This window comes from Rhyacophila brunnea, unplaced genomic scaffold (assembly GCF_057557595.1).
Source record: "Rhyacophila brunnea isolate RB1 unplaced genomic scaffold, BYU_Rbru_1.0 scaffold_5, whole genome shotgun sequence".
Lineage (NCBI taxonomy): Eukaryota > Metazoa > Arthropoda > Insecta > Trichoptera > Rhyacophilidae > Rhyacophila > Rhyacophila brunnea.
Genome location: NW_028233170.1, coordinates 40,070,693 through 40,096,643, shown reverse-complemented (window position 1 = coordinate 40,096,643; position 25,951 = coordinate 40,070,693). Strand labels below are relative to the sequence as shown.

Genomic DNA, 25,951 nt, shown 5'->3' with positions numbered 1-25,951 from the left:
GGTTTGGTGGAGGGACTTTAACTTCAATGGTCAGTTAAATGCGGGCAAAGGGAAGGCTATAACGGCGGAGCTGATCAAGACGGTTCGGGAAATAGACATCGATTTGGTCCTGGTGCAGGAGCCTTACTCCTACGGCCCCAACCTGGGTTTCAGTGGGGGTCGGGTAATGCACCACGGCCTGGGGTCCATGGCTTGCATCTTCGTTGCGAATCCTACCCTAGTGGTGCTACACCTTGCCCACTTGTCGAGCGAACTCTTTGCCGTAGCGGAGGTCTCCGACCGATCGGGGAACTCCATTGTGGTGGTCTCTTCTTACTTTAAATTCAGCGTAAACATCCTGAAATTCGTCGAGCAGCTCGATAAAATTCTGGTTGCATGCCGCGGCAAACAGATTATAGTGGGAGCGGACGTCAATGTTCAATCATGGCTGTGGGCCCCCCGGGGGCCGCGGTCTGGCCGGGACAATCCGGCGCCCCTCGAGGAACTCGTGGCAACTCACGACCTGACGGTGCTGAATAACTCTAATGGTCCAGCCACATTCTCTACCAACAATGGGGAATCTCACATTGATGTCACTTTGATATCCAATGGTTCTGCCGGACGCGTCGTGAACTGGACTGTCCATTTGGAAGCGTCAGCAAGCGACCACCGTCTGATCACGTTCGCCTACAGGACCGAGAGGGGCCACGCGTCTCTCGCTTCACTTGTGAGCGAGTCACTGCCGAGGCGTTTCAGGACCAAGGGAACCGACTGGGTACGTTGCCGTACGTTGTTGTACGTTGCCGAGAGTAGACGTGTTTTTGCTACGCTCCGCAACTGTCTTTACGCCGTTTCACCGTTCTTTCGCAATTTTCTAATTTCTGACCCAGCTTTCCACTGTTTTCGATCCCGTTTTTACATTTTTACCCGCGCCTGCCCCTGGACTTCGATCAGACACTTTTTCGAGTGCTTTCTCCCGGGATTTTCCCGGGAATTTGTGACTTTTGTGTTTAGTGACAGCAATCTGCTTTCAGAGTTTGAACCAGACGCTCAAATCACTTCAAACTCGTACAGTGAATGAGCAACCGTCTGCCTAACATAATAACGTTACTCATATGTGAATAGTGTGAAACCTCAGTGATTTTTCGCGGTTGTTCTAAGTGAATCGCCGTCACAAATCACTAACATTGAACTTTGAACCCGCCGCCTGCTGCCATCGCAGCAACATCAAATATCGATTAACAGGAGCATCTCCAATCAACGCGCAGGACCAAAGTTTAATCACCATCATTCTTCTGCAAATGACCCACCAGCCAACTCCCTACGAGTAAACAACTCCATTAAGCCCCCTCCATCCTAAACCCATACTTCAAAATCCACGCCCACTTTTTAAATTTTTGACGTCAGTCGCTTTTTGGCGGCCGTCCAAAGCGGGCGGTCACCTCGCCTTACCCGCACCAATATTTCATATTTCAATTTCCGACCTTTAAATTCTCTCTCTCAGATTCACCAAACCTCTCTCTTTTTCTATTTATTATATACCTACATCAAGCCCATTTTGGACTTAGAATTTTTTCACGCTTTTTCCCCCGTCACCTCGTTACCACAGCATATACTCACGTCAACCTCGCCAAAACATCGTCTCTGAGGTCCGCCGTACCCCCCCCTCGTGTCCCTGTCCAACTTTGGATAGGGACCATTTTTGGACCGCGGGCCCAACTTGACCTCCCCTGACCAAACGTCAAGGGACCCCATTTGGACCCCGAAGTAGGTTCATTTTCTTTTTAGTAATTTCCATGTGCTTTTTCTCTCCCTGGCACTTTGCATTAGAGTAAACTCAGTAAACTCAGTCAGAGCTCACTTTGAGCGTAGCAACCTAAGTCTTGGGCACCTTCTCCCAGGACACTCCCAGGCCAATTTTTAGATGCTTCACATCACCAATTGACGGGTCCCGTGATACTCTCGATTAAGACCGAGTGTGGTGCGGGGCGGGTTTGGTGGAGGGAATTTAACTTCAATGTCCATTTGGAAGCGTCAGCAAGCGACCACCGTCTGATCACGTTCGCCTACAGGACCGAGAGGGGCCACGCGTCTCTCGCTTCACTTGTGAGCGAGTCACTGCCGAGGCGTTTCAGGACCAAGGGAACCGACTGGGTACGTTTTGACCGCGAGTTTGCTGAGGGTCTTGACAGGATGGCCTCGCGCCCTCCGCCAAAGGACATGCACGCTGCGGCTGAGGACCTCACGAATCTCATTATTGAAAAAGCGGAGGGCACTATCGGAAGGACGACCCCGAGACCGCCGAACCTCGCACCCTGGTGGAAGCCGAGACTGACAAGACTGAGAGACACAATGAGGAGGGCCAGAAGGGCCTTACAAGCAGCGCGAAGATCGCTGGAGGGGCCGCTGCACGCGGACCATCCGCTTGCGGTCACCTACAGGACCACTAGACTCAAGTTCAAAAAGGCAATCAGTAAGGCTAAGAAGGTGCACTGGAGAGAGTTCGTCACTGAAATGGGTGGCAATGATCCGTGGGGCCCCCCCTTCCGCGTGATGAAGCTGGGCTTACGGCCCGGAAAAGTCATGTCGGCGGTACGGCGCCCCGACGGATCGTTCACCAATAGCTCTGAAGAGTCCGCCACAGTCCTGTTGGATGCTCTTATCCCGCAGGACAACGAGTCGCTCGACATTGACAACGACCGATTTCAGCAGCTTCGCATCTATGCGCTGCTCCCCTTAAACACTCCGCGATCCGCAGCCACTACCATGTCCGAGCTAGGGATCCTATTTGCCAGCCTCCCGATTGGCAAAGCCCCGGGGCTTGACTGCATAGATAACGCGCTAGCGAGAAGGGCGTGGTCTCTTGCCTCACACGAGATCACGCAACTCTACAAAGAATGCATGAGTAGTGGCATATTCCCCGACTGCTGGAAAAAGGGTCATCTCACGGTGATCCCCAAAGCCGGCAGTCGCCCTCCTTGTGACCCGAAAGCGTATAGACCGATTACGCTCCTTCCCGTCTTCGGGAAGATATTGGAAAGATTGATAAACAGCAGGATTGAGTCCCACCTGTCGGAAAACTGTCCAATCTCGCAAAGACAATTTGGGTTTAGACCCGGAAAGTCCACCGAGGATGCGATTCGCTTTGTGATCGATTCTGTGGAGAGCTCTGGCAAGGACCTCGTTGCCGGGATTTTTCTCGACATAGCGGACGCGTTTGATACTGCGTGGTGGCCCTTGGTTCTGGCAAAGCTTAGGCTGAAACAGATCCCCGGGGACCTCTTTGCCTTAGTTCAAAGCTACTTCAGCAATAGGGAGATAACCTACGACTCCGGCCCCAGCCTGATTCACAGGAGGACCACCATGGGGTGTCCCCAGGGCTCCGTCCTGGGACCCCTTCTGTGGAACATTCTGTTTGACGACGTTCTGTCCCTGCCACTGCCTCCGGGCTGCACGCTCGTTGCGTACGCCGACGACTTGCTCCTGCTTGTTGGGGCGACCAGCCGACCGACACTTGAGCGTGCAGCCACGGACGCCTTGGGCAGAATCCTTAATTGGGGGTTGCTGAACAAGCTGACCTTTGCCCCGAGCAAAACGGAAGCTGTCCTCCTCAGGGGTAGTTCTCGGGTCAACATAACTCGACGGCCGCCCACGGTTCGTTTTGGCCAGACCTCAGTGCGTTTCTCCGAAAGGGTTACGTATCTGGGAGTAATTCTTGATGACAAGCTGTCTTTCGTTCACCACGCCAAGACGGCCGTCTCTAAGGCCAATTCGGCCTATCAGAGAATGGCCCGAATGGCGGGCAGCAATTGGGGACTTAAGCCTAGAGCCCTTAAGGTTGCATACGGCGCAATTTTCATGGGAATTGCCGGTTACGCCTCCAGCATTTGGCATTCTCGAGTAAACTCCTTAACTCTCGTGAGACGCGCACTATTAAGCGGGCAGCGACTTGCGCTGATCTCGCTTACCAAAGCCTACCGCACAACTTCTACTGACGCGCTTGCCGTACTCGCGGGGGTGCTACCCCTCGATCTGCACGTCCAAGTCAGAGGATCGATCACCCTCCTCTTGAGGGGGATCAGCACAATACTCGCCGGTGTCCATCTGACACCACCGCAGAGATCCGAGGACGTTCCTTACAGGAAGACTGTAAGTGACATTGTGTACAAGACCGCATTTGCGGCATGGCAGGCGAGGTGGACCGCCTCCCCCAAGGGGCGGCACACTTACCGTTTTTTTCCAGACGTATTCTGCAGGCACCAAACTAGAAGACTCCAACCTTCGCACTGGATTAGCCAGTTCCTCACCGGCCATGGCAACTTCGCCGCCAGACTCCACGAGTTTGGCTTGATAGTAGATGGGCCGGGTTGTACCTGCGGGCATGACCACCAAGATGTTGAACACATCCTCTGGGATTGCCCGCTTATGGAATTCGAACGAGCGGAGCTGTTTGCCAGGGTCCGTCCTCACACGGGCCCAATTGGTCATGGAGATCTGGTAGCAACCGAGGCCAACTTTGCGGCATTTGAGAAATTTGCAGCGTCGTATGGGGAGCGGGATAGTCCCGACTCTTCTGTAGACTCATCCATTTCAATTCGTGACACTCAGTATGCGGGTACACAAAGCGCTTAACGTCAGCGGACAGCAGAGCCAGTCCAAAAACAAACATTTTCTTTCTTAACTTTCTTCTTTCAGCACTACGGTGCATGGTTGCAGCATCAGTCCCGTGCGGCTCCGTCTCGGGACGGAATGAGCACTTAAAATCACTTCTTTCAGACACGTTTAAAGCGTCATAGAAAGCGGCCGTGCATATCCACTATCCACGGTTGTGCATATATGACGGGTGGTGGTGGGCACTATATTCACTACATGCTTTCTTTCCACTTACTGACATGTTTCTATAATCTTTCGGGCATTTTTATGGCGTAATTTACAGGAAGCACCCCTCAAAGTTATGATGTGTTCATTCAAAGAAGAATTTTCTATAACCTTGATTTTGAATGGCTAGTTTATGATCTTTTCTCACATTGACTATTTCGACTTATAATTTAGTATAACAACATTTTCTATGATATCTACTATCATAAATTGTTGATAATATTGTAATACCTATATAATATTCCCGTCTGTTTTGCAGTATGCCAGTCGCATAAATTCTCCAATATCCCAAACGTTGAGCGGATTTCTCAGCTCGCGTAGCCAACACTCCTTCCTACGACTTAGCTGCCCTCTGACCCCCATCGGAATCACTTCATTAAACGCAGTCTCCTTACACCGTGTTACTTGGCTTTTGTCATTTTATTGATGGAATACGATTCAAAAGCTCAACGGCAATAATTGACTAATCGAGCTTAAAAATAATAAACACGGATTTATTTAGCGGAATAAGGTTTTAATTTCCGGATAGGATTTTGCGACTCGCGGCGCCGAATACGAAATTGGGTTTTCGATGACGTTTTATCCGTGCCATATTTTTCAGTCACGTGATTGAGAAAGGTTAATAATCTGTTATTATAAAAGAAAGGCTAATCAAAAATTACAATGGTTGATGTTTAATAATTTTGAAACATCCTTAAATCTTGTTTGTTTGTTTATTGGATTTGTGATATTATTTACTGTTAATATCAGCGGCGAAGGATGGAGGTAGGCTGTTAAGACCCGACATAAATAGTCTTCAATAAACTTGGGTCAAGGACGATTTGGCGCCGGGACAACTGGACGCCAAGCAATTCGAAATTAAATAGACGAAAATATATTGAATAGTTGATGAGAATTTAAATATGCACACGTAAATAATGATTTAATAGTGCATATGTTTAAGTTCCAACGAAAAAAGAGTTTTTTTATGTTATATAAATCCTTAGGCATGGTAATTCTCAATCCGCAATAAAAAAAACCATTATGTTAAGAGTAAAATGAATTAAAACTACTAAGTAGTCGATAGAAACTGATTAAAATTCCTCGTCCACATTCTGTATACGTGTCTACGACAATGCGGCGTCCAATTGTCCTGGCGTCCAGTTATCCCATTCCCATAAGCTTTGTCAGTTATACGTATTTGTTTTCATCGAACTTAGTCTATAATTTACATAATATGGTGTTGGTTAGTTTATGAAAATTCAATTGAACACTGCAAAACCAAGCCAAAATAGATAATAGTCAAAAAATTTATATTAATGGTTACATGTAAGTTGTACGTATGCAGTTCATCGTGGGATACTTATTCGTGCGCCGCAGTACGTGAAACATGAGTTCGTATAACATTTTATCAAATGACGAGTTCTTCGTTGAACATTTCACCGTGGAATACATTTGTACGTATCTTAAAAAAGACGGCGATAGTTTGCAAATAGTACTGTTCCAATTAGATTAACCTTAACCTAACCTAACCTAACCTAACCTAGTAAAGACATCTCATAAAATTCGCCACATGTTGTAGCATACGTACAAATATACTCCACGGTGAAATGTTCAACGAAGAACTCGTCATTTGATTAAAATGTTACACGTACTCATGTTTCACGTATTGCGGCGCACGAATAAGTGTCCTGCGCTGAACTGTTTACGTACAAATTTCCGGATACGTATATTAATACATAATTTTGAATATTTTATAGATAGAATAATATTTTGTCTACTATGGTTTAGTTTAGTCAGGGCTTAATAAATTTTAAAAAAAATCAGCCAACAATATGTACTACAATTATGTACTCTTAATTCAATGAAAACAAATAAGTACGAATTAAAAAGTGTGTAGTATTTCGTCGAATCCCCAATAACATACGAAAACTGTTATGGTTTGATTGAGTCAAGGTTTAATTGATTTTTAAAAAATAACCAATACCATTTGTATTGTATTATCTTAGTCTTAGTTCAATAAAAACAAATACGAATGACGACAATGTTTAATGTGCACTTTTTATGTCAGATCTTTACAGCCTACCTCCACCCTTCGCCACTGGTCAATATATTATTTACATCACAGAATTTACAGCCTTCATTAGAGTTCGCTATTCGAATGGCGAAGGCTGTACCAGAATTCAACTTAATACTTAATATTTTTAACGCCTACTTGTACGTACACAGTCAGAAACAAATGTGCCTCCAATACTTGGATTCTGACGGTGCTATTTTATGGTAACGAGTCAAGGATAACAAAATTTTGTGGCAGATATCCGGTGTGTAATAGGGTTTGTAGATAATAATCCAAACCCTTCATTCTCTTGATATATCCAAATGTGAAAATACGACGATACACTAGTCTTGGCCACATGCTACATGTAAATTTGTACGTATTAAATTTCACCGTAGCACAGTTTGCCGTGAGCTTTCTTATCGGAAAGAGATGACCGTATATATATACCGTCATCTCTATAGCACCGAGATGTAAAAAAATACCCGTTGTTCGTGGAGCATTGCAGCCAATAATGTTCCAATTTATTAGATGGAACTGCGCCAATTTTCATAGCCGATTTTGGCAAAATTCATGAATTCAAGAATGAAAACCTAACGTTACCTAACTTAACTTAATCCAACCTAACCTAACAAATAATTCAGCATATCGGCTATTTTCAAAATTTGTTTGCCGCTGTCTTGCTGTAAACCGTCAAGAACTGTGTTTTATTTAGACGTGAATTTTCTCAGCACTATACAACCCAAAGAGATCAGACGGTCTTTAATATACGACCATATTATATTTCCGATACAACATTTCACGATGAAGTGTGATACGGCGAATTGCATACGAACAAATTTCCGGATACGGCTACGGACGCCTCAATAAATTCTTAATCTAGTCTGCTTTTTTCTAAATCAATCAGTTTTGGCGTCCTAGAAATCCGCTAAATATCATCTTATATTCAGCATAGCTACAGAATGCAGGCATGTCATATATAGATTTGGATGCCCTGCGTGGTGTCCATATACTTCAGTCAATAAGTGGACGACGTCATGTACTAAGATGAAAGAGAGCGCTCCAATGATACAAACAGCATAACTCCATAGTTGATATGGTAGGCGCATTATATGGGATTTTACATAATATAAATATTAATAATATCATGTCTACAAAATATTTTTATAAAAATCAACATAAATGTTAGTTATTCATACTTTACAATATTTAAACCTGGCAAACCCTTAACAGACTGCAAACTATGATAGGATATACTTGAGACAGAGAGACCAAAAATGGTATTTCTGATAAACAAAATCTACAATGTGGCGACATGCAAAACATACAACACATATGTTAATAGAAGGCATTCTCACTAAAATGTAATTTAAACGAGATTTTATAAGCTGTGGAAAATAGTGTTGCAATTGCCAATTTTCGAAGTACCTGACACAAAGAAGAATAAAAAATATCCATAAATTGTGAAAATTTCAAAATATACATGTTTATCCTTTTAATTCGTTGTCTAAAGATTCACAACTATATAATTTGTTGTGATTTCGTTGCTACAATAAATTAAAATTAAATCACCATGTTCGATCCTAAAAGAATCATATGGCCGTCTCCACAGAGTGCTGTATTAACACAGAGGTTGTATTAACAGATTTTTTTTCTTAACTAATTAACTAATTTGCTTGACATATTAGGTCCATACTCTGACTCAAAACATATATTTTAAAATAACACGGGAATTTGTCAGACCCAAGATTCGAACCCAATACTCACGACATTGTTAGCCGATACGCTACCGTTATGTGTGTACACAATTAATAAAACGAAGTTTGATACAAACAATCCAACCTCTGATTAAAAAAAAATTATTAAAACAGTTTTATTTATTTATTTATTTAAGAATACAAAACATTGTGGACATAACAAATCTAAATTCAAGACGTACACAACATGAGATTTACATTATAAGTCAAACATTACCCTCACAAGAGAGAAGAGAATATAGAAAAAGAAATATATATATAATAACAATAATAATAACAAAAAAAAAATCAAAACATACTTAAGTACAATTTAATACAGAAAAATATAATTTTTGAGAACGAAAAACATACAATTTTATACAGAAAAATACAGTTTCAAAAACAAAATGCAAAGTACATCACTGAAAATGTCTATGTCTTTAGGGAGCGCATTTACTAGTCTTGCACCCCTAGCTAATGGTGCCTGATAGGCTTGACACGAGGAAACGGTTCCAATCCAGAATAAATCATGGCTGCGACCACGTAGGTAATTGACAGGCGCGTGGAAATTCAAATTCATTAGGACACCAGGATAGGAAATCATCCCTCGCGATAACAGGCAAAAGTGTTTCAACAGCAGAAGAGACCGACGAGATTCAAGAGAGTGAAAAGTAAGCATGCCTTGTAGAAAGACAGTCGGAAAATAATCATCTGACGAATTATCGAAAGGAAAATAGTTAAATGTTTTAAAATAAAGACATCGAAGAAATTTCTTCTGGACGCGTTCTAAAATAAGCTTATAGGAAACCTCATAAGGCCACCAGATAATCGACCCATATTCAAGAATGCTACGCACACATGAGACGTAGAGTGTACGTAATACATTAGGATTCTTGAATGGTTTGGATTGTCGCATGATGAATCCTAGAAGCTTACTCGCACGTAGAGCCGTGGAAGTTATATGCGAGTGAAAGGATAATGAAGAATCAAAAATTATCCCAAGATCTTTCGCCTCAGATTGACGTTTTAAAGAATTTTTTGACATAATATAATTATATTTAATCGGGGTTCTTGACCTAGAAAAAGTAATACAAAAGCATTCGTCAGTATTAAATTCTAATTTATTCTTTTTTGACCAACTTTCAATTGAACAGAGATTTTGCTGTAACATGCAACAGTCCAACTCATTGCGAATTGGTGCATATAATTTCAAATCTTCCGCAAAAAGTAAAAATTCTACTCCATCCATGGCTTTAACTATATCATTGACAAATATGAGGAACATAATTGGTCCAAGATTTGATGCTTGGGGAATTTTTTCCTTTAATATATTTGTTTAATAAACTATTTCGAATTCTATATTTTTCTACTGCGTATGTTTTTCAAGATTTCTTTTAATGTCTGCATATTAATTTAAAACATTTACAAGATAAAAAGAACTTTTTATATACCACGTTTTTAAATTTTCTGTTGAATCATATAAACTTGACAATTCTATGTATTAATAAATACTTTTTTTGTACTTGATAGAAATACTGAATAAATATAGAATACTGTCAAAATGACATTTCATATTGATTTCCATAGTAACGCACGTATATATTAATAATTTAGTTGCTAGGACCCCCTTAACAACCAATAATAGTGTTTTAATTTTTTTCTGAAATAACTTTCCCTACAAAACAGAATTAACTGGAAATGAATTCAATTCTGCTTAAAGATGGCCAAAAGATATTAAAATAATGCATTGTCATCGTGTTCTTATATATTCTAAAAGTTTCAAATGTCTAGCTAGTCGGGAAGTAAATTAAAAATCTTCAATCGTCCAATACAAATCTTGGACAAACAAGAAAAAAATTGTACTGGACAAACAAGAATACGAGCTAATAAAAACGTGGTAATTAACGGAAATCCGTTATCATTTGCAGAGCCTCCAGCCTTATACGCCAGAACCTGGGGTCCAGACACCAGCCCCAAGCAGTCTTCGCCGGAAGACCCTCCCCCCGTCCCCGTAGCGGCTCCAGTAGTAGGACGCCCCCTCACCACATCCACGTCATCGCGGTACATCGCAGACGCCTCCCTCAACGTGCAGGCTTTCAAGGAGAAACTGCTGGACACCAGACTGCCAGAGTCGTGTGTGTGATGAGAATTATTATCTAAAATAATTTATATTTAAATACCTACATATCCTTTATTAAATACGATATCATTGAGACATATTACATTATTGTGCAATACAATTTAACTTCGACACACGTCAATAATACATAATCATATTATATCGCTTCAGATATACGTGAACATTGAATGGAATAGAATAATGTTTATTCATTGAAATTTTCCATCATATTTTATCTACCATACAACGTCGCGACTAGGGATTCCAATCCCGTGATCCCGAGCTATTTTCGATACCTATGAATCCTTGGATTGATAAACATAATCCCGAAACTTTCGGGATTGATTTTTTTATCAATTTTTATGGAAAATCAAATATAAACGAAAATATAACAGAAAAAATACTTTGAATAACAAATAACTACATTAGAAATAAACTGAGTTTGAATGAAGTTTGATTTATACCCGTGTGTAAGTTGCCGTTTCATTTTATTTTTTCACATAAATTAATAAAAATGAGAAAGATTGGAAAAACAGTGCTTCGCACTATTAACAAAATAATTCCACCATGATTTCATACGTTTTACGGCAGCTTCATATTTATGAAGCGAAAAGGCCATAAGTACACCATGATTTGTTTTACTATTTTAAATCTCGCAAGCCCATTCATTAAGTCTTTACTTTCAGAAACAGCAATCTCATATTTAAATCACATTATTATTTATATTACAATATTATTTACTCCATTAAACTTATGTATTTCCAAGATTGAACGTATACAATATTAACAATAAATGTCTTAAATAGTATAAATTATACTAGATTCATTTTTGACCGATTTTATCAATGTTATTTGTAAATATAAAAATTTTACATCAACAATGGAAAAAAATGCCAATCCCGGGATTGTCAAATTGTAATCCCGAAATCCCGGGATCAGAATTTTGGCTCGGGATTGGATTCCCTAGTCGCAACCGCATACGACGTTTTTACTCTGACATTTTGATTTTGAGTGTAATAGGTTTTATAATATAGTATAATATACACCTAGTAATGAAATAACGAAACGTGCAATCAAATACAATTTACTGAATAAATTTACTTCTTTTATGCAAAATACTTTTGATATAGTATGTATAATGTAAACCTTAAATGGCCAAAGTGCTATGTGAGGGTAAAAATTAAGAATTTATTTGATAATATTTATTTAGAGTATTTTATAGGAAAGATGTATACTACCATGTTGCTATAATTTCCTATATTTTATAATCTTATAAATTAAAATTTTATTATCTGATCAATACCATAAAAGAATATTTTTGTAAACTTTGTCGTATTAAAATGTAAAGTCATATTTGATACTTACTAGAGGTGAGTTGGAAATACTGTCACCAGTTTGTGTACTCAAGTATCGGATGAAACTACCCATACTCAGTACGTGTGACCCAATAAACTGGTTCCAAAAAACTTGATAAAAAATGATATCATCGCGAGTTTGGCTGGCTAGTTGGTAGACTTTCAATACTATTGACATTAAATGCGCGCGGGCAAGATAGCACTCGAATATAATTATATTTTAATTTATTAGTCTATTCATGCGAATGACATCATCCTATGTATCAACAATAGGTCATAAATTTTCTGTGGCAGCATATTTTTCCCTCCGAGAAAAAATCATTGTTATTCATTTTATGTTAACAAAAATATTATAACATAACATAAAAACAACTCATAAATTTAAAATGTGTTTAAAATTTTATAATAAATGGAACATTTCGAAAAGCCCAGCTAAGTGGATTTTAGCGATTCTATTGAAGCCGATATTTCAAATACTAATACTAATGTGGAGTTAAGTTTTAGTTTCAGTTTAGTATGAGACTTATGTCGCATACGCAAGCCAAACGCTCTATATAGTATTTCAAATACTAGTAAGTATTTTGGAACAAGTTTTGATACTAAGTATTTCTGATACTAAGTATACTGGTAGTAAGTATACTTAGTCTTCAAAATCGACCAGTTTTCCCACCACTAGTACCTACATCAGATGTCGATAGGTACAACCTTTCTTCAAAATATTATTTTACAAATACGTCCATTATAATATATTTTTAAATCATTAAAATAACACTATACAGTAAACCATTGTTTACATTTCACCAATTTTATTAGAACTGAATGTTTACAATTGTAGTATTTTGCGGTATGTATTCATATATTTCATGAGATCATGAAATGTTAAATTCTTAGATGAAAAAAGATACGGAATTGACAGCTTATTCATGCATAGCCATCAAAAATACCCCGAATTCCTAATTTTCGACTTTTACACAGCTCCTGCATCCTTAATCAAATCAATGCAGATCTAAAAGCAGTAAGAAAGAAAAATATAAATTTCAGTTCAAATAATATAAACAATGTATTTTTTAAATTAGTGTTCATTGAATAGTAGTTTGATTATTACTGGATATTTACTTTTTGTTTTCACTATAACATACTTAAAAATATACTTAGTGTGAATCAGTGGCGGAGGGTGGAGGTAGGCTGTTAATATTCGCTATAAATAGTGCACACTAAACTTTGTCAGTCATACATACTACATATATGCATACATATCGCATACTGAGATTTATAGGGTCATAACTGCAAATAACATGATCTTGACTAATTTGAATTTGAATGTTAAATAATTAACTACAATTTAATTAATTTCAGTAGACTGCCAAAAATTACGGCAGTCTAGCATAACAAATATTAACCATTTAATGCCATATAGCATTTAAAATATTTTTTTTTCTATCGAACTGCATTCATAAGCCATTTTCGGGTTTTTTGCTGTTATGACCCTATAGATCTCAGTGTGCGATATTTTTTTCCATTTAACTAAGACTACAAGTTACAGATGGTGTCGGTAAGTTTTTAAAATCCAATTAAACCCTGCAAAAAGGAAGCCATAATAGATAATAGTCAAAAAATGATTGTCGCCGTTTTATAAAGCAGTTTATTTTATTTTCTCTAGGTATTGTAGATTGTAGTTAATTTCATGTCACATAATTATTCAGCACTAATACTTATTACACTCAAACTTTCATGATGTCTGTAAGTTCTTGTGTAACTGTAGCTTATTAATATTCATTTTTTTTATTAAAATATCAATTCAGCATATCAGGAACATATTGTCAAAGACTATCTGAGATTGATATCATGCATTATAATTATAACATTATTTAATTGAATAACCTATACTAGCCTACCAATAACTGTTATTTATTGTCAATAATCTGTATTTTTACCTGTTTATGAAATTTATTTTTGTGTATAAAATTATAATTATTATACGAGTATTACCTACATAGGCAACACCTTATCTAAACAATTATTAAGTGAGATCTTTCTTGATAGAATTTCATTTTATAATATTAATGATATTGAATTGTATTTCTACAATTATGAAGAATTATAATTGAATATGGTTATCAAATTATTTTAATATATCCACAGAAACCAGTGGCGAAGACCCAATACTAAACGATTATTTAACGTTGTAAAATAAAAATATTAAAAGTGCAAATTGATTTATTATTTCATTCGTAAATATCCGATATGAGATAATTGCGAAATATGAAATTATGTGAAATTATTTCTGTATAATTGCAACTAAAATGTATATTTAAAAAACCAAATACCGTTCACCGTGGAGAAATAAGAAATGTTCAAAAGTTTATATATCAAATAATATTGAAAATAAGCTGGACACATTCCGTTTCTTTTTTTGGTTTACATTTTGATTTTGATTTTCTGGTTACATGTAAATTGTACGTAAAACATTTCACCGTGGCACAGTTCGTCGTGAGCTATCGGAAAGAGATGACAGTATACTATACAGTCTTCAATTTTATTAAATTTCTCGATTTTCATAGCTGATTTTGGCAAAATTCATGAATTCAAGAACGAAAACCTAACCTAACCTAAAAAATAATAATGACTTCCTGTTAAGTCTAAATCAAAAGAACTGTGTTTTAATAATTTAGACATGAATTTTATGCCAGTACTAAGTATACGACCTAAAGAGGTTTGACCGTCATTAATATACGCCCATATATTTCCGATACAACATTTCACGGTGAAGTGTGATACGGCGAACTGCATACATACAAGTTTCCGGACACGGTATATTTTAATACTTTCATAATTATCTAAGCGCTTATTTATTAAAGATTATAATATTGTTTACCTCCATGTAAGAAGTAAATCCTTGCCACTGTCAGAAATATCCATATATAGTTAAGCCAATGGCAAATCTCACTTTTTAGAAGGAGGGTTTTTTATGGATAATAAATATTTTGTTTAAATATCCTGTTTATAATTTACTTCATAAATATGCATTGAAATAATTTATATTAAACAGTACCTATACATTTATTTTTTATATTAATTATAACACATTTATTAATATTTAATTCTATGTATCATCCAAAGCACAATATTAACTAATTTACTTGTAATAAATTCGATTATAATAAAATACTACTGCATTCAGATTAAAGCAAAACGTGTTCATTGATAAAAACACATTGTATCAGAAAAACATGGCCACACTAAATGAAATGTAACACAATAAAATTAAACTATTCGATAAATAAATAACATTATTATATTTTCAAATACTTAATATTTATATTATACTATATCAGTTTTGGTATTGTTATCAAATTCTAGATATTTGCAATACCGAATCGTAATAGGTAATTAATTGTTATTAATTAATAATATGTTTATATTTTTAATCAATATAATTGGTAACCCTTTAATAATACATTGAATAATTCTATACCTCAGAACCAGTATATATCATACATACAATCTTGCATAAAAGAAGTTAATTTTGTGTCTTAAAGCGATTTATCTACCTACCAGAGGCACCTAGCAGAAAAATACGAAGCTTGCAATTTGAGACATTTTTTTGATACTTTACAATTTAAAATGTATTAATTAATAAATATGTATATTATGAAAACATTAAAAAGACATTTTTATTTTAAGTCAAAGATAAACTTACAATTTTAACAAAATGTTAAATGTGAATTTGTTAAAGGATCCCACCATATTATTACATATTATTTTAAGGTCAAATTTATTATTAACATTTAGTTTATTAAGTTTTCTATAACATCATGAAGAGATTTTTGACTTATTCATAGTTTTAATATTTTTTATAGTTATTTAAAAAAAAATATTGATTTTAATAAAAATATAAATGTGTATATCTTGAAATCCTTTCTATTTAACACATAATTTGAGTTACCTCATCTCCACCCGCCATGTATATGTAGCCGCGGTTTGTGCACGGTTTAAATTGTAAATTATTTAAAAAAAAATGTTTCAAATTGTAAGCTTCGTATTTTTTCTCTATATGCCTCTGGTAGGTAGAAGATTCGCCTTAAGTGTCTTTCGGAGTCAAGTCACCTTTTGAATATTATTCATAACTGAAAGTGGCTGAAAAATCATTGCGTTTATCCAAAAGTGTTTCCTTCTGTACATTCGATATACTGGTTTTACAGAACTGGTGCATAATTTAAAACCTTAATAATATTAATTTGTTCTGTATTTAAATATTATCAATGACAACTTTTAAAATAATTGTGTACCAATGAGATTGAAATCCTGCTTCGTTATAAACAGACATTCAGTAGTATACATAATTATTGTTATAATGTATGAACTACAAAACATCAACGTACGCTTTTACCTACCCAGGAGTAGAACCGGAAATGTATTGTCGTTTAATTGTGAAATCCCATTACAGTGATGACTGCCAAAAGCGAACGATGAAAAACATATCATTAATACAATATGCATTGTTTGTCTTCGCTACTGGAAAATTGAATCACATCATTGATTAATTGTAGGACAAGCGACATTTTTTTTAAATATAATTAAAAATCAACCCTCAAAATACTGGGTTTAAGGACCAGAATAACGGATATATTGTATGAGTTAATAAAAAGATTATATAGTCAACTGCATATTGAAAATAATTCTAGAAAAAACATAACTGAATGGATCTTAAAATCTGACATCTATGTATAGATTTTCAAGCAATTATATCTATACTAATTTATTTAATAATTATTTGCATCGCCTGGGTTGCAATTAAGGCTAAACTTCAGCTGGGGCACGGTCTAAAACGATCGTGACTACGCGACGCGAAGATTGTGCAAATGACGCGTGCAGAATAAAACATAATTTTTCATAAAAAGTCATCATGCGTCCATTCAATGTTATGTTTTTGTTTTATTATAAAAAAATAATAATATATTCATTGACATGTTTTCTTTTTCAAGTAAATGGGTAACGTTTTTTAGTCATTTTTACACGATTTAAGAATAAATTTCTCCGTCCCCATCACAAAACAAATTGACGTGTTCACAGCTTGACTTTCGCTCTCCGATTGCCAGCCAGTCCGAAATTTCGTCGCACCTATATTTGAAAATTATTTGCCGTTTCACTAAAGTACCGTCTTAATGTAGATTCAAGTCGTATTCATTACAATTTTATTTTATTATGTATACAAATTCTGAGGTTATTCCAACATATGTTTGAATGTTCAATAAAGAATATTATAGTCTTAAAACTTTTGTATTAACTCTTTAAACAAAAAAATATCATTTTAAAACGATTTTCATAATTTCTACTAAAATTTGGCAATTATTATGTAAAGTGAAAATCTTATCAAAACGTAATTCTAGTCATTTACTCTCGTAATATAGATATATGTTAATTTTGAAACTGTTGTTGAAAACATAACACTTTCAAAGATTGTTATCCAATTTGGCGATCACAAAATGTGGTTGAATTATTCTTTACGCTCGTTACCGATTGGCGGTACAACTTCGTGGATAACGAATTAAATGGACGAAGCAGAACAGTGACATGCTCTACTTTCTATAACGACGCAGATTTTCAAACTCATAATTCTGTTTTCATTATCACACATAATATGTTATTGAACCGGTCTGATAGACGATAAACATCAAATTGTATATAACATTAATGCAGTTGATTCTCAATTATTTATCGCAGTTATATTAACCAGGCCACTTCGTTGTATACTATGTAGAAAATACTTTTAATTTATTAAAATTACTTTGGTAGCCTAGAAGTTCTTAAGATTAGACCCGCCTACTATCTCACTGAACTAAAAGCACGCACAACACTCTTATAAAGCCTGTCCTCAAGATACCTTGACACAAACGAACCCTAAACAATTTTGAAAGATTTTTTTCCGTCATATATAATGGTTCCATGTAAATTATACGTAAAACATTTCTCCGTGACACAGTTCACCGTGAGCTTTTTAGATTCAATATGAACATTAATTTAATTTTCATAGCTAATTTTGGCAAAATTCATTAATTCAACCTAACCTAACAAAAAATAATCCAGTATATCGGCTATTTTCAAAAATTGTTTACTGCTGGCTTCTTGTAAAGTGGAAACCGACAAGAACCGTGTTTTATTAATTTAGACATGAATTTTATTTCAGTACTATATGACCCAAAGAGGTTGGACGGTCTTTTAATACACGGCCATATTTCCGATAGAACATTTCACGATGAAGTGTGATACGGCGAACTGCATAAGCACAAGTTTCCAGATACGATACATAATAATATGGTCCAATCAGGATCAGCAACAACAAATAAATTGGAGATTATACAACACAGATCTATACGGTATGTACGAAGATTGAAGCGCAGTTCAATCAATCAAATTAATTAATAATTAATCAAGGAAATTGCACTGGTTACGTCATGTACACCATATGAACAATAATGAACTGGCACTTCCACAGTATTGAACTGGTACACTCTGGCAGAGAGAGTAATATCGATTAATCCAAGAAGTAGTAAGCCTCAATTTTTTTGGCTAGATTAAATAACTAATTACTCTTGTATGTTTTGGCCACCGAGCTTAAAATCAACCACTGTGAACCCATGAACCAATCCGAAATATCGTATTCCTGATGATGATGACTAAAACATGCTAAGTTATCTACTATTATTATTATATTTTCACTAATTTTCAATTAACATGATTGTATTCTGTAAACTTTGAACACTGTATTAATTATTTTATTTGATGTTCTGGATTATCAAGGAAATAGATTTTTGTCTTTACGCGTTAAATTGAGACTCAACTGTATAATATAATATTTAATTAGGCTACCGTGATTTTTCATGTATAATATATAATATATTTGTAATATATGTATAGGTATATAATATATATATATATATATATCGTCCACGCGTACTGCACGCTGATAATTTTTGACAGAGATCAAGACTATTATGTGTAAATAATATGACGTTTTAAATAGAAAAAAATAAAAACAAAAATGGAGTTTTCTTCACCATTATCCTATCCTTTTCACAATATATTAAAGTAATTATTAATATTGACTTTATGAGTATATAACAATTAATCTTATGTGGAGGTGATAAGATGATAAAGGCAGCAGTGGTGTAGATGGATGTAGATGTTTAGGTGCAGAGTACAGAGAGTGACAATGGTTAGAGTAAGATAACGGTACAGAATATCGCGGTGAGCTTAGGTGCTCAGACCGAGCCGCGATCCGGTTATGACGATGATCGGGTGACGATCTCGGGAGTCTGTGCTCGAGAGATTAATGTCGAATGATGAGTGTCGAGAGCAAGTGACTGAGTCGAGTGATGAGTTTTGGATCGTCCTCGCTATTGTAATGTATTACACATTAAATTAATACATTACAAGAGTCATTTCTGCAATTAAATAAATCATAATAAACACTTTTGATCTAGGTTATGATTGAGGAAACTGCAGACATCGCTTCCTCTACTCCGATTTGTTTTGAAAACAAAATATTAATATCGAAGTTTGTCACACTTATAATACTGAGTAGTATTATTACTGCAAATCTTCTGTGCGTTGATTGAATTGTTTGTAAATAAACACCAAAATGGTGGTTAGCTGCTTATGCCTTGCTTGGGTAATTAGTAACTTAAAATTAGCCATGATTTTAATGTATACACATATTTTAAATTATGAAATATAATTTTACCATATTGATGCAAGCATTTTTTTCTCTCATATTATGTGAATCCTGCTACAAATAAATACACAATAAAAATTACTTACAGGTAACTCAATCATTAGCTTTAATAACCTTTTGTCCAGCTTCACTTATATATTATTTAAGCTCCACCTTTATAAACTAAGGTTTTCTTCGACATCTGGAAAATATAGAACGACATAATCCTATAATATTATTAATATTTCGTCTGTCACTGTATTCCAATTATGTTGTTTTGTCAAATAATATTTATGTATTTATAAATAATCAAAATCATTTCGTATTGCAGATTTATTTTTAGCAACGATCATATTATTTATACTCTAACATAATATATTTACTACGGCCATACCGCAATAAAAACAAATTGCTTTACTGTCACAATGATAAAAAGTATACACTGTGCCTACTAACATTATTTAGACAAAAAATCACATAAAATCGCCAATAACACCCCTACCATGCCGTCAATATAGGCCACCATTTTTTATGTACATACAAAACTGCCAACGCAATACGCATAAATTATTATTTTTTTTTGTTACCAATTCAACCATACTAAAATCGTTTTGGACTAGCTATTAAATATTGCAATAAAAAAAATCACATGATTCGGTTTCAAGATTGTCCAAACTCGGTGATGTTTTTACATTACCTATCTGACTAGACAAACCCATGAACCCTTTTCCTCCAGATAATGTCACTACTTCCAGTGATGCTATATGGCAATATTATACTGGAGGGCAAATATTGAAAATTGTATATTCCATGCATACACAGCAGTATCGTAAAACTACTTTGGCAATATTTGCGTCACTTTGTACCATTTTGTAAATTCAAATTTTATTCATGTCACCATTCTATGATCCCGCCGAGTTTCGAGAGGCAAGTCAACGCCGGTGTATTTAGTGTCAAAACGCTGGTACCAAACAGGGCTGGAACTAGGGAGGGCCAAACGATACAAATGACGCGAGCGTATATTAAAGGGAGCGGAGTTTGATTCTCACGAAATAGTATCGTGCATTATGTTATATTCAGTATCACTTTTCGTATTGATTCATCATCATCATCATTGGTAGAAGACACTAATTCGAAAAAATGACATATTGACTTAGTTATACCAAAATGTTCCTTATTTCAAACTTAACCGTCTGGAAACCTTCTTAATAAATAAACAGTCTTTATTTTAAAGTCATCCTTTTTACGATTACTTAATAAACTCACATGATAGACCATTTCAAATATTTTAACAACTTCAAAGTCAAATTACTCAAAACTAGTATTCTCCAGTTAGTGTGTTCTGCCAGAACAGAGACGATATTTGGATTATTATTATCCAAATATTTACAGTTTTTTTCTAAAAAAATAATACTAAGGTATATGAAGATTATAAAGGAGTCATTTTAATGTAAAATCTTACTTCATACTTAATATTGTATTACAGCAATAAAACAATAATATAAATTTAAATGAAATATTTTTATATTTGCCATACTCCCCACGGTTGGTGACCTGGTTTGTAGAGTCTACTTTGAATAGAAATGAGCTTAAGCTGATACTGAGGCTAAAAACAGGTCACACAATGTCTTCATGGGATGAAACGATTCGCAGCTCTGCGATGAATATGATGTTTTGGAGGACATTGTACATATAGCAGTACAATGCCCTAAATAATATGAGTACAGCTGCAAATTGCGGATATCTTTGAGAATGTCGACGAATTGAAAGGTGCCCTAGCGATGAGTAAGATGGAAGAGCTTGGTAAAATTGTAAAGTTCTTTAACAGAATTAGAGTGAGGACCTAATCGGTGGATCCCCTTCTAGAAGAGAAGAGGCGATATGACAGCGAGTCGCAGTCAAATCGGTAAAATCATCAAAAAATGTATTTGGCATACAGAGTACAATTTATAAACACTTTAATGAAACGATGTCATTCAAAATCATATGCCATTTGATAGTAATGACGCGATACGCTAATTCAGTGTAATAATACATCCAAATATATATGGTTATTGCTCATTGTAGTATACATTTGGTTAAATTTATTTATGAAAGTAGTTTAGAAAATAATGTTTTAACCCATCTTACGGTACGCTTATTAATGATGAACTAACTTTCAATGATGTTCACCTATAAGCCTTCACATTGTCTAACTCGCACATAACCTTTTGGTAACTTTCCATTTGGAAGCTTTTTACTGAAGTACATAAAAAATGTATTTTCAAAGTGTTTTGTGGTCACCACGGTATTTTATAAGGCCCAATTAGCGGTTTTTCAAAGCTTGCGTATTTCTGTATGCTGTAAAACGTGGATTCTCACCAAATCGTAAAGGTTCCAACTGCATTATTTTGAGCATAATCACCATCGCATCTCAAACACTCGAGTTCGTAATCAGGCGTTGAAAGTTGAGACATATTTACTGGATACAAACCCATGAGAATTATTTTGCTATGCCCAACTGTTCTTTTCCCAGTCGACATGCTATAAAACCAATCTAGTCGATGCCGGTCAAAAGATACAAAAAGTGACGCGAACTGTTGCTTGTCTTACGCCCTGATTCTGGAACCTGACAGAATGGAGTAAGTATGTTTATCGATAGAAGAAGAATATTCAGGATCCAGCATTTTTTATTACAACCAAATAGTATCATAGCAATCTAGGATACTGTTTAGTTTTCTCAATATGAAACACTTGTTGGTTTTGTACGCTGGAAAATATTTATAGTTTCAATTGGTTTTGTAATTCAAAGTAACCTGTTTATTGCAATGATTCTACCCTCAAAGTATTTAATAATTAAAAATAATGTTATTTAGTTACGTTTAGTATTCATGTATTTTCTGTGGGACAGCTTTATTTATAATTAGTTTTTTTTCTATAATTTATGAACTCTGTAAAGTAAATCAAATCAAGGTGATTATTTTGTAGATGTATTGAAAGTAAGTACATATTTTTGTAGTTGGGTCGGGCGCAAAAATGTCCTGGTACATATCTGGTATCGAGTTGAAAATGCAGCATTCACGTATGCAGAATAAAATCAGCAGTTATGTTCTTATTTTCCTGGCGCAAGAAGGCTTTCGGGTATACTTTATGACCCTCTTTTGCAGTCTTCTAAGTCTTAAATAAAATTTTACGACTAACAGAGGTACTATCTACCATCCGATTATTGTATATTTGTTGGTTTGTCCGGAGAATACATTAACTTTCCTTAATCTGACTGACAAAGTCGTACTCTTTCTAACCAGATCACGTAAAGACTCCGACGACACTCTAAAAGAAATCTTTACCCGCCTATTGAAATCCTACACAGTTTTAACTGTTGTATAACATCGTTTCGACACTTTAAGCATAATTAAATTACATAGTAAAAGAAAAATCTGTGGTTTCGGAGTAAAAGTGCTTAAATCAGTTTGGTTGCAGCTGAGATAATCGGTTTTGAAATAAATCACAGTTTTCAAAATACTCTTGTTTAGATGTTAACTGGTGTATCATTATTTCTTTTCATTATTTATGTATATTTATTTGGTGGAAATCGGCTAGACACTCGAAGAAGGGACAATTGTTGGACAAATTTAGTCATCCAGTGGTATCCAAGAGGTAAAAAACGTCCGCAAGGTAGACCTAGAGGAAGCTGGATCGATGAAATGATAAAGTTCTGCGAAAGTACGTGGCAACGCGACGCAAAGGATTGAGAGAAGTGGATTCAGCTTGGAGAGGCCTTCATCCAGCAGTGGATAGATTCAGGCTGATGATGATGGTGATAATGTATATTTAAGTTTTTGATCTTTTGAAAAAGCAATTTTACTTAAAGCGAAAAATAATTTTCACAATTTAAGCTATTTCTACAAATTAAAATTTCTATTTATTTTATTTATATGTGACAAAATCTATGATACTCAAAAAGAGCACCCTTTTCTACACACATTAGCATTTAAATCTTAATTTCGTTAAAACGCGACTTAAGAGCCCACGTGCTCAGCGTTGGTCAAAATGGAGCTTTTGTGGTATTTTCAGAGCATAACCCTGGACATTCCTTAGACGTTGTAGATAATCTATTTATATAATTTTGAAGCCTTATTATCCCTAATAAATAGATTATCTACAACGATCAAGGAATGTCCAGGGTTATGCTCTGAAAATACCATAAAAGCTCCATTTTGACCTACGCTGAGCATGTGGGCCGTTAAGAACTTTTACCCTGGAACCACATAAATAACATTCAATATGTACATACTGACCTCCAATTTCGTTTTAAGCGTAGAGTGTTTAACCAATATCTGCTACCAGTGCTCACATGACTGTAGTACCCTTAATTTAAGAGAAATCCAAAAATTACGAGTACTGCAGCATGGCACGGAAAGGTACATGTTGGGCATTATGCAAAAAGAACACAAAATACACCAATGGATAATAAGGCAGATACGAATACGCGATGTGATGGAAGTTATGGTTCGGCAATTGAGCAACAGCTGGACAATAATGCCGGCATACAGTGGGCACTAAACGATCGCGAGGACGCCTTAAAACTTGCTGGATAGAAAAACTTATAAAGTTCGGTGAATGTAATAAATGTGACAGCGACTAACTAGGGAGAAGATTGCAATGAGTTAAACATCCAGCAGTGGATCGATGATTTTGAAATATCTAAGCATTTTTTCTCGCAGCTATATTTTTGTTATAATATTAATATATAGCACTTATCACCTGGTTTGTGCACACTTAGGGTAGGACCATAGACTGGTAGGACACTTGCAGTGGCGAAGGGTGGAGGTAGGCTATGAAGATCCGACATAAATAGTGCAAACGAAACGTTGTCAGTCAAATGTATTTGTTTTCATTAAACTGAGACTATACTGTGTAGACTGTAGATAGTGTTTCTGATTTATTTTTTAATTGAACTAAACCCTGCCTAATTCAAGCCATAGTAGATAATACTCAAAAATATTCATTTATCTATAAAATATTTAAAATTATGCCATTAAACATACATAATACTATATTTTATAGATAGACGAATCTTTTTTATCGATTATGGTTTGATGAGCAGGGTTTAATGAATTTAAAAAAAATAACCAATACCATTTGTAAAATGTAATCTTAATTCAACGAAATCAAATTAGTATGACTGAAAGAGTGTGCAGTATTTTTTTCAGATATTCTCATATCATACCTAAACTATTATGGTTTGGTTTAAGCAGGGTTTAATTTATTTTTTTAAACTAACCAACACCATCCGTAAATTGTAGTCTTTGATCAATAAAAATAAAGACATATGACTGACAAAATTTTATGTGCACTATTTATGTCGGATCTTAATAGCCTACCTCCACCCTTCGTCACTAGACACTTACATTAGTCGTATTACTTTGCAGAGATCTCGGAGAAAGAAGAGAAGAGAGTGTGAAAAACATCTGTGTTGAAATTATGTGACTGCGTAAAAATAGAGTCGTTATCACAGTGGATCTTCAAAACCGGATAAACACCATACAGTAGATACAGGCGTAGAGCGATATCTTTAAAAGCGGCTAAGAGCCACATCGGATTGTACAGCCAAGGATGACGAAGATATATGGGATTTCTAGGTGTGTGTGTATTTTATTTTTAATAGAAAACTTTACTTTTCGTTAGATTCTACCTAACTTGATAGATATTATAGTGCCTACACTTTGTACAAAGTTTTAAATTTATATCCTCCCATAAACTTGAGTTTCATGCTTCTTTTTATAGATGAATGTCTGATCCGTGTATAAAAGCAAAGTTTTCTGTCAGGATTTAAGTTTTCATGAGTGAAGGACGTCACAACGCCTCGGGCGTATCCTTTCCTTTAAACAAAGTGATAAAAAAGGCTTTTAACCATCACGCTTCAAACAGTAACTATCTACAAAGAAATACTTTCCTATTGATGTGGTATAGAACCTATTAGGATTAATTTTGACATTCTCAAGAAATTTATTACAAATTTAAGTAGTTATTTAAATACTTAAGCTTTTCTAAAACGAAAATATCTGCTGATTTTCTTTCCGTTATTATACAGTATGAATATATATATATTATACTACGGCCCGTGGTGGCCGAGCAGTTAGCGTGTCGGCGTAT

The 25,951-nt window shown here is 35.6% G+C and overlaps 1 protein-coding gene across 1 annotated transcript in view; it reads left to right on the top strand.

Moving 5' to 3' along the window:
• LOC147066427 (kin of IRRE-like protein 1) overlaps positions 1 to 10,771 on the top strand; it is a 273,510-nt gene extending 262,739 nt beyond the window's left edge. Inside the window, exon 15 of the mRNA XM_085956198.1 lies at positions 10,557 to 10,771. Within this exon, the coding sequence (XP_085812324.1) occupies positions 10,557 to 10,771 (215 nt within the window). The remainder of the gene's footprint in view (positions 1 to 10,556) is intronic.
• The last annotated feature ends 15,180 nt before the right edge of the window (positions 10,772 to 25,951 follow it).